We start from the raw sequence: 15184 nt of genomic DNA on the forward strand, positions 1-15184 counted from the left end.
GTGTAGACGCTTCGAATGCAGACGTGTAGACGCTCCCAGACGTGTAGACGCTTCGAATGCAGACGTGTAGACGCTCCGAATGCAGACGTGTAGACGCTCCCAGACGTGTAGACGCTCCCAGACGTGTAGACGCTCCGAACGCAGACGTGTAGACGCTCCCAGACGTGTAGACGCTCCGAATGCAGACGTGTAGACGCTCCCAGACGTGTAGACGCTCCCAGAGGCAAACGTCAACTGAGAAGCAGACACTTGCCTCTAGGCACTTGCCCTCTGCAGATCAATCACATTGTGAGTTGGTCGATGGTGTCTGGACTGCCAAAAGATTGTCCACCTTTTCTGGATATGGTTCTTCAGTGCAGGATTTATCTACCTATTGAGAATCAATACGTTCACTGGCTACGTTCACTTTTGAAATTGTATTTTTATTTATTTAGTTATTTAACCTCTATTTAACTACCGTAAATTCCGGACTATAAGCCGCAACTTTTTTCCCAGGCTTTGAACCTCGCGGCTTAAACAATGACGCGGCTAATATATGGATTTTTACCGCTTTCAATTTTTTTCTCTCCAAAAAAACACATTCTGTGACGTGCTCAGTTTTTTGGCGGCATGAAGCTTTCATTAGACCAATGAAATTGCTGAACGGGTTAAGGTCAAACAACTTTTTTGTTTACTGTTTAGATTAAATCGAGCGCTCTCAAACTTCCCATCATTCTGATTACGGTAGTCATTTTGTCACCCTCATCATGGCAAAGACACGGAGAAATGCATATGATGCAGCTTTCGAGTTGAAGGCGATTGATCTGGCTGTTGGAAAAGGAAATAGAGCTTGGTCTTAATGAGTCGATGATAAGACGTTGGAAACAGCAACGTGAGGAATTGACTCAGTGTAAAAAGACAACTAAAGCTTACTGCTAATTTTTTATTTTTTGTTACAAGCCGTGTTTCGTTAAAGCCTATTTATTTTTGTTACAAGCCGTCTTTCGTTAAAGCCTGTGTAAAGTTAATTTGTTTCAATGTTCCGGTAGGCACCTGCGGCTTCAGTGGGTGCGGCTTATTTATGTTCAAAATAATATATCTTTTTTTAATTCAGTGGGTGCGGCTTATATTCAGGTGCGCTTAATAGTCCGGAAATTACGGTAGGCATGTCAGGCTCAGTCAGGCTGAAATGGCTCGCTCAGTCTATAGGCCTTCTTTGCCGTGCTTCACATCTATTCTACAGCTTTACATCTACTCTACAGCTTACAACATCTATTCTTTACAACATCTATTCTTTACAACATCTATTCTACAGCTTTACAACATCTATTCTTTACATCTATTCTACAGATTTACAACATCTATTCTTTACAACATCTATTCGACAGCTTTACAACATCTATTCTTTACAGTATATATTCTTCGTTGTAGGCTCCTATATGTATCTACAATGCAGAACCCTTATCCCAATGAATATGTGAATGGTATGAGTGCTCAGACAGCAGAACTATAAACACGCATTGTTCAGAGGTAGTAGTTTATGGTAAACTATATACAGGTTTCTTTGCAGTCACGCAAGCGAAGCAGTTCCCCTCGCACTGAGGTCACACACCAGTCAGGATGAGGGTGGAATGGAGGAAGGAGGGACACAAGGAGGGAGAGGAGGAGAGAGGGAGGGACAGAATGAGGGAGGGAGGAAGAGAGGGGGAAGGGAGAACAGAGCTCATGACTCTCAGGAGAAGCCTCTTACACAGATTTATTTGGACAGTTGGAGAGTCACACGGTTGGACGTGCATGTTTATCCAGCCGGACTTGAATAATTCCTACGAGTGTGTGTGTGTGTGTGTGTGTTTTGTAATATAGCTGTTATGTCTTTAATTCTGAATACAATTATGCGGTTTTCTATGAAAGTAGCAGGGATATTTGTGGATGAACAAAGCTGCGATTGGAGCTGCATGTGCCTACAGGTCACTCAGGTCCTGAGAGAGAAAATATATTGAACTTGTTATGAACGTGTCAAATCCAATTTTATTGGTCACGTACACATTTAGCAGATGTTATTGCGGGTGTAGCAAAATGGTTGTGGCTGTATGTAATAACGCAAACGTTCTGGGCTAATCATGTAAGAAATAACACACGCTAAAAACAAATACTGCAGAGTTGCTTAGGAGCTAGAAGCAGCGCGACCACGTCTGTCAGCACCATCTTCCTGGCAGCAGAGTCCCCCCCCCAACAAAAAAAATATATAGATAAACATAATTCATTCAAAGCATTAATTGCTTTCATCTTGGTGCTCATTATCATCTGTAAAAAACCCATTGATGTACTTTACTTAGGATTCGCACTGGAATTTAAATCATCCCTCCCCGATCCTTACAATAAAGCATCATAGGCTATATAAATCTGGGTCAGACCAGTTATTCCTCAATGATTTTCTCGACCCAAGATCTTTGTGTGAATCCCCTGTGGCTCTGCCTAAATCATCAGTATGTGTCGAGAGCAGTGATAGACTTTGCAGTCTCGCCCCGACATCTGGAGTTTCTGCACGCATTGAAGAATGCATGGGCCACGGGGCCAGTCGTGAAACACAGGAACTGTTTGTGTTTCCTCTCTGAGGGGTTGGGAGCAGGGAAGAGAAAATATCGATAGTCTTCACCAGCCAACCCTGTAATAAAGCTAGCCCTCAACACCCGTAATGACTCCAATCTGGCTGGGGGTTGTCGCTACTGGTTGTGTGTGACCTACCACATCCCCTCCCGAAAGTCAAAAAACAGAATGACCACAACACAAGCCAGTTGGGTCTTCCCACAGGAGTAAACATCACTATTCAATTACTAAGCCTTCGGGGGGAGAGGGTGCGAATTGAGGTGTCTAGCACAGGGTGAGTAGAGATTTGAAAAAAGGGCAAGAATTTGTACTTTGGGGTTAAAATTAGCCAGCTCTTTGCTTATATTATGCGATATCTAACACTTCAAATGTATGCTCTTCTAACACGGGACATTTTCTCTGCCCCCAATAAAAAAATAATAATAATTAAAGCTTTGGTCATGTGTTTGCACTAGTCTTGACATTTGAAAGTCGAATTTCAACAACATGTTTTCTGCGAGGCCTCTCCCGTTTTCCTCCGTTGAATGAAGAGACTTTTGGTACATTTATATTGTTGAGGCACAATCTGATCTGAAGAGATCTGTTGAAGGATGGAGGTGTTATCAAATTGTGGACTGCTTTATGAGTGGAGCTCAGTTGCCTGAGCTCCCACAATTTTGATTACCTCATAGCATCTTCTGAGGGCTTTTCTCAATTTCATAAGGGGTCAAAAAGTACAACACTTGCTATTTTATCTGATTGAATAGATTCTTGGAGGTAATTTCATTAAGGATGTGATGCATCTTACTATGTAGAGATCCGATTTATCTCAGACAAATAAAGCATACTTTCATTGAGTCGTTGTTGCCCTGACCTGGACTAGTCTGAACCTAGATTCAGCAATACCAGGGACTTGTGGATCTAGCCCCTATGAAACGATAATACATGGTTGCCAACGAATCTATCATTATTGAAGTTTGAGACCAAACACCTGAACTGCCGGTGTCTACGATCAAGCCTATAACCTTACATCAAATGACTTCATGTAGCACTCTGGAAACAATCTCAAAGTGAGTCACCGCATTTTTGGATCCGATTATTATACCTTTAAACATCAAAGCGGAAGAGGGTTGACGGAAAGTATGCAACAGACGTTATCGCATCTCGCCTACCTGGATGAATTGTACACTGTAGAGACACATGCTACCAATTTAGCATCATGGAAGTACATGGTGGGCAGAAGAAAGTTATTTTACCCTCTTCCTGGCGCTAGAGAACATTCCATGAATGGAGGGTTGAGAGACAATGGGATGGGATTACTAGAGCTTGGCTTTCTTTCAGTGTTGATGGAATTAAACATGTCCATAGTAGACTCCTGGTTGGGTAATGAGCTAGTTTTAGTATGTGAAATGCAGTTTAGTTGAGATTCTATTAATACTACTTACTGCTGAAAGCTGCTGTATATTTGTAGTTAAAATGTTGTCTTTTGGGGTGTCTTATTGATGTAGACACACTTTTACTGGTTGATACATCTCTTTTTTTTCTTCACAGGATTTTAAGCAACAACAAAATTCAGGAATTGAGGAATGGATCCTTCATCGGGCTGTCTACTTTGGAAAGATTGTGAGTCTTATTATTTTTCATAATACTCTCATGTTTCCCACAAGCTCTGACCATGACAGAATCAACAATGAGTGTCATTTATGCCTTTCACCCCCGTTTCCCCGTATATGCATTTAAAATGTGGCCACCACAACAAAAAGGACTATCACGGCAGTGTGCCAATCGATATCAAGAATCATGTTTTGCTCTCCACGTGCTCTTTGACGAGACACACATTCACCGCACGTCTAATGCCACTGACAACCAGTCAGTACAGAAATCCTGCATGACAATATGACGGATGCCTTATGAAATGCACGTTGGCTTCATGCCAACAGAACATCCAGGTCACACAAAACCAGGAGGCATCAAGCACTTAGCCTAGGTTAATAATACCAGTCAGTAGTTGAGGACTGGAGGGATGGCACTAGAGAGGGTTAAAAATAGGTATGGCCTCCAGAGTTAACTGTTGTCGGACAATGGGATGCTCTTAGTAGGACAGTACTTCCGGAATGTGCCGGCTTCTTTTCAGTGAGTCTTAAACAAACCCCGTCACTCTTACCAGATATACCATATTATAAACAGGATGGTTCAATCCCTGAGTGCTGATTGGCTGAAAGCCGTGGTATATTAAGCAATAAAGCACACAGGCACTGTTGGGGCGAGTGACTCTGAACTTACGATGGCTAGCCTCAAGTCGTTATTTTTTTCTTGTGCGTTTTGTTATTTCGCTATTCGCCTCATGACCCCTGCATGCTTTTTTGGATACGAACTTTCTTTTCCCAACCGCGGGACAGACTGTTTGTTCCCACACTCGGGACTCTGACTCTCTATTGGTTATTCTAACCAGCTCTCGTCGGCTTTGTATTCATGTTACCTGATGAAATTGCTGTACAATATGATCTTGTTGCCATCTGATGCACATTCAGATGTTATAAATCAGCACTGCAGAGCTCTCCCTGTCCTCTGCCGTGCCTTGATTGTATTACTGTTGATGATATCTGGAAATGTGCATGTTTACCCTGGCCCATCTACTGTTGCTAGCCCCAATTCTGACTTGGTATCTGCTTCACTGCTTTCTGCTCTTTTAAAAGCCTGGGTTTTCTGCATGTTAACACTAGAAGCTTATTACCTAAAAATTGATAAATTGAAAGTGTTGGTTCACAGCTCCAATCCAGATGTGTTGGTCATTACTGATATGTGGTTAAGGAAGAGTGTTTTGAATATTGATGTTAACCTTTCTGGTTATAACCTTTTTCGGCAAGACAGATCTTCCAAAGGTGGGGGAGTGGCAATCTTTACCAAGGATCACCTTCAGTGGTCGGTTGTCTCTACCAAGTCTGTCCCCAAACAATTTGATTTGCTGGCTTTAAGCATTAAACTTTCAAATAGCTCTTTGTTGACTGTTGCTGGGTGCTATCGTCCTCCATCAGCACCGGCCTGTACCCTCCTGCCCTAAGCTCTCTCCTGGCCCCTTACACTAAGTCTGAATTTGTCCAGCTAGGTGACCTAAACTGGGACATGCTTAAACCACCTGACCAAGTCCTAAAGCAATGGGAATCCCTAAATCTTTCTCAGATTATTACCAATCCGACAAGGTATGACTCCAAACACCCAGAAAAGGCTGCTCTTCTTGATGTTACCCATCAGGATTATTTGTGAGGATATCAGTCTGGTGTTTTCTGTAATGACCTTAGTGATCACTGTTTTAAAAACTTTAATGAGCAAGCCTTCCTTCATGAACTGGCCTCTGTAAAATGGTATAGAATCAGCTTGATCCCCTCTGTTGAAGATGCTTGGGCCTTCTTTTTTGATATTTTCAGTGGTATTGTTAACAAACACGCCCCATAAAGAAAATGAGAATTAAAAACAGGTTCAGCCCCTGGTTTGACCGTGATCTTGCAGAGTTACTCCACCTCAAGAATTGCATTTGGCGAAAGGCTCGGCACACGCATACTCAAGCTGACTGGCTCTCGTTCAGGCAAATGAGAAATACGTAAGTGCACTCAGGCTATCCGGAAGGCCAAAGTTAGTTACTTTAACCTCTCTGGGCCAGTGGAATCCCGTGGCGCGTTATTCAAATACCCTAGAAATGCTATTACTTCAATTTCTCAAACATATGACTATTTTACACCATTTTAAAGACAAGACTCTCGTTAATCTAACCACACTGTCCGATTTCAAAAAGGCTTTACAACGAAAGCAAAACATTAGATTATGTCAGCAGAGTACCCAGCCAGAAATAATCAGACACCCATTTTTCAAGCTAGCATATAATGTCACATAAACCCAAACCACAGCTAAATGCAGCACTAACCTTTGATGATCTTCATCAGATGACAATCCTAGGACATTATGTTATACAATACATGCATGTTTTGTTCAATCAAGTTCATATTTATATCAAAAACCAGCTTTTTACATTAGCATGTGACGTTCAGAACTAGCATTCCCACCGAACACTTCCGGTGAATTTACTAAATTACTCACGATAAACGTTCACAAAAAACATAACAATTATTTTAAGAATTATAGATACAGAACTCCTCTATGCACTCGCTATGTCCGATTTTAAAATAGCTTTTCGGTGAAAGCACATTTTGCAATATTCTGAGTAGATAGCCCAGCCATCACAGGCTAGCTATTTTGACACCCACAAAGTGTGGTACTCACCAAACTCCGATTTACTATTAGAAAAGTTTGATTACCTTTGGTGTTCTTCATCAGAATGCACTCCCAGGACTTCTACTTCAATAACAAATGTTGGTTTGGTCCCGACGCGCTTCGTGACAATTTTTTTTTAAATATTCCATTACCGTACTTCGAAGCATGTCAACCGCTGTTTAAAATAAATTTTTATGCCATTTTCTCGTAAAAAAGCGATAATATTCCGACCGGGAGTGGTTGTTTTTGTTCAAAGAGAGAGAAAGTAAACATGGTGTCAGCTCGGGCACGCGCCTCCAGTCTCATTGTCCTCAGATCGACCACTTACAAAATGCGCTAATGTTTTTCAGCCAGGGCCTGCAAAGCCACCATTCAGCTTTCTGGGGCCTTCTGAGAGCCTATGGGAGCGTTAGAAAATGTCACGTCATGCCAGAGATCCCCTGTTTTGGTTAGAGATGATCAAGAAGGCCATGAAATGGTCAGAGAGAGCGCTTCCTGTTTGGAATCTTCTCAGGTTTTGGCCTGCCAAATGAGTTCTGTTATACTCACAGACACCATTCAAACAGTTTTAGAAACTTTAGGGTGTTTTCTATCCAAATCAAACATTATAACATTATATGCATATTCTAGTTTCTGGGCAGTAGTAATAACCAGATTAAATCGGGTACGTTTTTTATCCGGCCGTGCAAATACTGCCCCCTACCCTAGAGAGGTTAACTGACTTACCTCGTTAAAATAAAATAAATTCAAATAAAAATAATGCGTGAGGGGGTGTGGTGTATGGCCAATTGCGAAAATATTCACCCCCCTTGGCATTTTTCCTATTTTGCTGCCTTACAACCTGGAATTAAAATGGATTTTTGGGGGGTTTGTATCATTTCATTTACACAACATGCCTACCACTTTGAAGATGCAAAATATTTTTTCTTGTGACACAAACAAGAAATAAGACCAAAAAAACTGAAAACTTGAGCCTGTATAACTATTCACCCTCCAAAAGTCAATACTTTGTAGAGCCATCTTTTGCAGCAATTACAGCTGCAAGTCTCTTGGAGTATGTCTCTAAAAGCTTGGCACATCTAGCCACTGGGATTTTTGCCCATTCTTCAAGGCTAAACTGTTCCAGCTCCTTCAAGTTGGATGGGTTAGCTGGTGTACAGCAATATTTAAGTCATACCACAGATTCTCAATTGGATTGAGGTCTGGGCTTTACTAGGCCATTCCAAGACATTTAAATGTGTCCCCTTAAACCACTCAATTGTTGCTTTAGCAGTATTCTTAGGGTCATTGTCCTGCTGGAAGGGGAACCTCAATCCCATGGCTTTTTTCTGGCCACTCTTCTGTAAAAACCCAGCTCTGTGGAGTGTACGGCTTAAAGTGGTCCTATGGACAGATACTCCAATCTCCGCTGTGGAGCTTTGCAGCTCCTTCAGGGTTATCTTTGGTCTCTGTTGCCTCTCTGATTAATGCCCTCCTTGCCTGGTCCGTGAGTTTTGGTGGGCGGCCCTCTCTTGACAGGTTTGTTGTGGTGCCATATTCTTTCCATTTTTTAATAACGGATTTAATGGTGCTCCGTGGGATGTTCAAAGTTTCGTATATATTTTTTTATAACCCAACCCTGAACTGTACTTCTCCACAACTTTGTCCCTGACCTGTTTGGAGAGCTCCTTGGTCTTCATGGTGCCGCTTGCTTGATGGTGCCCCTTGCTTAGTTGTGTTGCAGACTCTGGGGCTTTTCAGAACAGGTGTATGTATACTGAGATCATGTGACAAGTTATTTTTTTCACCTCACCAATTTGGACTATTTTGTGTATTTTCATAACATGAAATCCAAATAAAAATCTATTTAAATTACAGGTTGTAATGCAACAAAATAGGAAAAACGCCAAGGGGGATGAATACTTTTGCAAGGCACAGCACCACATCTAAGGGCTGTTCTTAGCACAATGCAACGTGGAGTGCCTAGATACAGCCCTTAGCCGTGGTATATTGGCCATATATCACAAACCCCCGAGGTGCCTTATTGCTATTATAAACTGGTTACCAATGTAATTACAGCAGTATAATTTTGTCATACTCCTGTTATACGGTCTGATATACCACGGGTGTCAGCCAATCAGCATTCAGGGCTCGAACCACCCGGTTTAAAACCACGGGTAAGACAAAACCTTTATTTGTATTGTTCTAATTATGTTTGTAACCAGTTTATAATAGCAATGTCACCTCTGGGGTTTGTGGTATATGACCAATATACCACCGCTAAGGGCTGTGTCCAGGCACTCCGCGTTGCGTCGTGTGATAAGAACAGCCCTTAGCCGTGGTATATTGGCAATATACCACACCCCCTCGTGGCCTTATTGCGTAAGTAAAGCTTGTGGACGTGCTATGTTAGACGCATGTGCTTTATTTATTATAGACTTGGTCCTTGTTCTATATTGCAGTTATGATACAGAATCCAATCCGAGCTTGTTCCACACACCAGGAATTTCTTAGTGTTTCTTTTCAGAAGTCAGAAGAATATCTAGGGATTCTAATGGGAGTAAAAATGATTCCGTGAGCTATTCTTATACCTGTTAGTGAAGTAGAATTTAGCTTAGTTGAAAGTATACCTATTGCTTTGAGCTACAGTGAGAGTTAGGAGAGCAAAAGAAAGACGAGTCAGAAAGTAAGAGTGAAGGCTAGACAGGAGCAATGCAGAGTAGGCCTGCTCTACTTTCTCTGCCTCCCTGTCAATGGGCAGCGAAGACATTTATTGAGGCGGTGTGCTCTGTCAATATTGAGTGTGCTTCGGAACGATGGCGTGAGCCTGCCGAATTTCATCGTTCCTGCCACAGCGCAAAGCGTCTGTCTTTGGAGTTTGGAATCTCGCCGCCCGTGTTTCCCCCGAGATTCCGAGGAAGTGCTCTCGGCTCGTGTGTTGTGGACCTCTGGTGATTTATCGCTTTGGAATGGCTTCATGCAGATAAAATACCCGGACCATTAATAGCTTTTACCCAAGGCTACAGTAACAGATGACTGCATCGATGAGGAATTTTAAGGGCATATTTTCCATCCAATCTTTCCAGGTCTTGTTAAAAGGGTCAGGAATCTGCCCGTGGGAGGTACTTGAAACCTTTTTTGGCCACAGTCAGTCATCTGGTATTGGTTCGGAAACCATATCCAAGCGGTTGAAGGTTGGGTAGAACTAATTTTGGGTCACAGTGATTTAAAGTTTGAGAGTTTTACCTAGAATGTACGTAGAGTTTTACCTAGGCATAGATCTGCTTCAGAATATCACTGCACTGCAATGAGTGCACGTCATACTCCGTGGCTCTTTGAGTTATGCTTGGACTAGCCACATGCCTGATCTCACCTGACTCCCTTTCCGTATTAATAAGACATCCGCTCCCAAATTGTTTATAGGTTTGGGGGAGAGTTTCCCTCCTGGTTTTTATAAGTGGGTCAGATGCTAGAATTTCAGAGTGGAAGGCTGTAAGATAAACCCGGGGGCTTTTTCTGATGCTAAGTGTAAGCGTCTTTGATCCTCCAACGCCGAGGAAGTCTTTTAGTGCTCTTTACTTCGTCTTAATGCATAGTATACGGCCAGTCGCTGTGGCTGGCGAGTTCATTCTCTGTGTGAAAGAACCGTGTAGCCAGTGGCACATTTACCTTAGAAAGCAGCTCCCATTGTGCTCCCCCCCACCCATCCAGTGAAGCTCTTTGCTTTGTCATTCTAATGAAGCCAAGCCAAGGCTAGAGGTGTCGGCAGAGGGATTCACACACAATGCCAGCCCGGCCTCATGCTGAAGCATCCCCGCTTTTCTGCCTTCCAGCTCCCTCCCTCTTCATCCCCTCTCCCTCCTTCCCTCTCTTCTCCGACTACAAAAAATAATTCCGTTCCCTGGTCTGTTTGTATGCAGTGATGCAGTGATGCGCTTACTCCGCACCCTCCCTCCTTTCTCAGACCACAGCCCTCAAAAAGGGGGTTTCTCCTCTGCTTCGGTCTGTCTGTGTGCATTGGTGCGTTTTGGGATTTCAGCTGGTTGTGTGGCAGGCAGGGGCGGGAACTGATTAGCCCTCTTCAGCCATGGCCGTGAAACTGCAGGGTACTGTGGCAACAACAGTGTTTTGTGAGGGCCAAAGGTGCCCTGGCATGAGATGAGGTCCACTGAGTCCACATGATCACCATCCGACACGATAATATGAACCCAAGCTAGCTGCTGTCGCACAGTAATTCTCTCCCAAAGCTGACACGGAGTCAAGACAGAGGGAATGGTTATTATTACAAATGAAGCAGGGATAATCCCTTGTTATTTGGAAGGACTGGAGAGGTTTAGAGTTTCAAAAGGAACGATTACTATGGACAATCACAGTATATGAGGAATGCTAGTCTTTTATGCATGTAAGAAACCTGTGAAGATTGTGTAACTGTAGGTTATCAACATTGCATAAGATAACAAGTTTCAAGTTGTATTAGTCTTATGTACTGGATATGCATGGTATACATCGTCCCATGTTGACTCCAATGCTTCCCACAGTTGCGTCAAGTTGGCTGGTAGTGGATCTCTACTCCAAATAGCTTGTTCCATCTCATCCCACAGATGCTAAATTGTATTGAGATCTGGTGACTGGGCAGGCAACTGCAGTAAGATGAATTCACTGTCATGTTCGTGGAACCATACCTGGCCAATCTTAGCCATGTGGCATGGTGTACTATCCTGCTGAAAAAAATCTATTTGCAGATGGATAAACTGCTGTCATGAAGAGATGCACCTGATTGACATTGTTCAGATATCCTGTGGCATTCAAACGTTGCTCCACTTTTATCAAGGGGCCCAATGTGTGAGAACCCACCCCACACCATCACACCACCACCATCTGTCTGCAATGTTGACACGCGGCGTGATGGATGCATGTGGTTTTCTCCGTACCCTAGTCCTCCCATCAGCGTGAAACAGCAGGAACCAGGATTCAACAGACCAGGAAATGTTTTTCACATTCTTCAGTGTCCGGTGTTTTCGTTCCTTAGTCCACTGCAAATGCAGTTTCTTGTTTTTTGCTGAAAGATGTGGAACTCTGTAAGGTCGTCGGCTGCCATACCCCATTCATGTCAAGCTACAATGAGTTGTGCATTATTTTTGGTTGTCTTTGGGCACCAAAGTTCTGGAGTGTCAGTTGACTAACTGTTGCTCTGCACAATTCGTGTCAGCCTCCTTTATCCTCTATCAATCAATTACCTGTTTTCGACCACTGGCCTGCCATTGGCTGGATGTCCTTTGGGATTTGGACCATTCTTGATACACACGGGAAAATGTTGAGTGTGAAAAATCCAGAAGAGTTGCAGTTCAACACCCGCTGAATGGCCTTGTGGTCGTGGACGGAGCAATTCCCGTACCAGGCCATGATGCAACCGGTCAGGACGCTCTCTATGGTGCAGTGGCAGTATTTGGACAGGACCTGGGGCCACAGGCAGAATTTCTTCAGCCGCCTTAGGAAGTAGAGATGCTGTTGCGCCCTCTTGACAAGGGGTGGTGTTGGTCCACAACAAGTCCTCGACGTGGATGCCGAGGAACTTACAACTCGTGACTCTCTCTACTTAGGGCTGTTGCGGTGACTATTAGCGTCATGACCGCAGTACAATTTCAAGTGACTGAGTCACGGTAATCTCCTTTTATGCACTCAGGACATGCTTTGGTAGTACCCAATTTGCTAACTTCCATCAGGTCGCTAATGGCCTGGTACTCAGGGCTCTATTGTCCATCTAACCACTCTGACATCAATGCAAATACAATAGAAAATCACATCAAACACTTATCAAAACATTAGGCCTATCATACTTTCAAAACTCACCTCACTGTGATGATCAATTTGAAGAAAAGTTCAACAGCAGGTTGAAACAGTGTAAAACATGGTCGTTGTGGATGTTGTTTCAAAGCCTAATACAACTAAATGGACAGTGCTTTCTAAGGTGATAATTCATTCATAACTCCCATACACATATTACAGTGTATGCATAAAAAATAACTGAATGAAAATAATGATTGTGCCTCTCTACAATACATAGCCTACCGCATATTACACATGGCAGAACAACATGAAACAAAACTGATTTTAAGATGTCTTTGGTACATAATTGGACTATCCTATACTCCAAAATTAAGCAAATTCTAGTAATCGCCTTTGAGGGTGGACTGTATTGTTATGCATGTTGGATGGACTGGTTACCTTATGCTACGCTCCAAAATGTCTATCCATGAGTCGGAGAACATATAGCCCCTAGGTTATGTTGTTGGTTCATTGATTGTACAGGGCTGCTTACAGTTAGCCTACAATTAGTGAATTTGATTTTGAATACCCTTGTGATAGGGATTTTTTAAACTATTTTCATAATTAATAGGGTGACACATTACCTTCAGCTATACAGAATATCTCATCAACATTAGAGGTCGACCGATTATGATTTTTCAACGCCGATATTGATTATTGAAGGACCAAAAAAAGCCGATGCCGATTTTATATATATATTTTTTTAATAAATGACAATTACAACAATACTGAATGAACAATGAACACTTTAACTTAATATATACATAAATAAAATCCATTTAGTCTCAAATAAATAATGAAACATGTTAAATTTGGTTTAAATAATGCTAAAACACAGTGTTGGAGAAGAAAGTACAAGTGCGATATGTGCCATGTAAAAAAGCGAACGTTTAAGTTCCTTGCTCAGAACATGAGAACATATCAAAGCTGGTGGTTCCTTTTAACATGAGTGTTAATATTCCCAGTTAAGAAGTTTTAGGTTGAGGTTATTATAGGACTATTTCTTTCTACACCTTTGTATTTCATAGACCTTTGACTATTGGATGTTCTTTAGGCACTTTAGTATTGCCAGCCTAATCTCAGGAGTTGATAGGCTTGAAGTCATAAACAGCTCTGTGCTTCAAGCATTGCTAAAAGCTGTTGGCAAATGCAGGACTGAATGCTTACGAACCTGCTGCTGCCTACCACCGCTCAGTCAGACTGCTCTATCAAATCATAGACTCAATTATAGTGTAATAAACACACAGAAATACGAGCCTTAGGTCATTAATATGGTCAAATCTGGAAACTATAATTTCGAAAACAAAACGTTTATTCTTTCAGGGAAATATGGAACCATTCCGTATTTTGTCGAATGGGTGGCAACCCTAAGTCTAAATATTGCTGTTACATTGCACAACCTTCAATGTTATGTCATAATTATGTAAAATTCTGGCAAATGAATTACGGTCTTTGTTAGGAAGAAATGGTCTTCACACAGTTCACAACGAGCCAGGCGACCCAAACTGCTGCATATACCCTGACTCAGCTTATACTGAACGCAAGAGAAGTGACACAATTTCAGGCACCGCATTGATTATATGCAACGTAGGACAAGCTAGTTAAACTAGTTATATCATCAATCATGTGTAGTTAACTAGTGATTATGTTAAGATTTATTGTTTTTTTATAAGGTTTAACGCTAGCTAGGAACTTACCATGGCTCCTTGCTGCCTGCACTCACGTAACAGGTAGTCAGCCTGCCACGCAGTCTCCTCGTGAATTGCAATATAATCGGCCGTAATCGGCGTCCAAAAATGCAGATTACCGATTGTTATGAAATCTTGAATTCAGCCCTAATTAATCAGCCATCCCGATTAATCGGTCAACCTCTAATCAACATGCATGTCCTCCTCCTCTCTCCTTTATTCCTTTCTTGAGCGAGCAGACAGGCTGTCAACCGTTTAGTGAAATATGTTTCATTGTGATGTTCCCAAACAGATTTAATTTGGAACAGAGCGCAAGCTTTTTATGCTACTTTCTCAAATCATCAATAGTCGCCCCATGCAGCCCATATATGTTTTCTAATAAGGTTTCTATCATTCACAACTAAAGTTGCCCAATAATGCTAAATCTAGCATTTAGGACCTGTTTCAAATGACAATTTTTTCGCTCAACATAGCCACTTCATAGGCAAACTCTCTCTGTAATGGGAAAAATATCCATTCCATTTCATTCAGCTAAGCTCAAGTATATTCTTCTTACTATAAAATTATATAAAATAATGGCATATCTTGTCAGCTAACTGGGGCGGCAGGTAGCCTAGTGGTTAGAGCGTTGTGCCAGTAACCGAAAGGTTGCTAGATCGAATCCCTGAGCTGACAAGGTAAAAATCTGTCGTTCTGCCCCTGAACAAGGCAGTTAACCCACTGTTCCTAGGCTGTCATTGAAAATAAGAATTTGTTCTTAACTGACTTGCCTAGTTAAATAAAGGTTAAATAAAAAATGAACAAGCCTATGGCATGGTGCATACATTGCCTGATAACATACAGTAGGCTGACTCATATTC

At 42.1% G+C, this 15184-nt stretch overlaps 1 protein-coding gene across 1 annotated transcript in view; it reads left to right on the forward strand.

Annotated features, from left to right (window-relative positions):
- The window catches only part of LOC115198251 (adhesion G protein-coupled receptor A3), a 61526-nt gene that overhangs the window by 13361 nt on the left and 32981 nt on the right, over positions 1-15184 (forward strand). The window contains exon 2 of the mRNA XM_029760057.1: positions 4117-4188. Within this exon, the coding sequence (XP_029615917.1) occupies positions 4117-4188 (72 nt within the window). The remainder of the gene's footprint in view (positions 1-4116; positions 4189-15184) is intronic.

The sequence above is a fragment of the Salmo trutta genome, chromosome 8 (assembly GCF_901001165.1).
Source record: "Salmo trutta chromosome 8, fSalTru1.1, whole genome shotgun sequence".
Lineage (NCBI taxonomy): Eukaryota > Metazoa > Chordata > Actinopteri > Salmoniformes > Salmonidae > Salmo > Salmo trutta.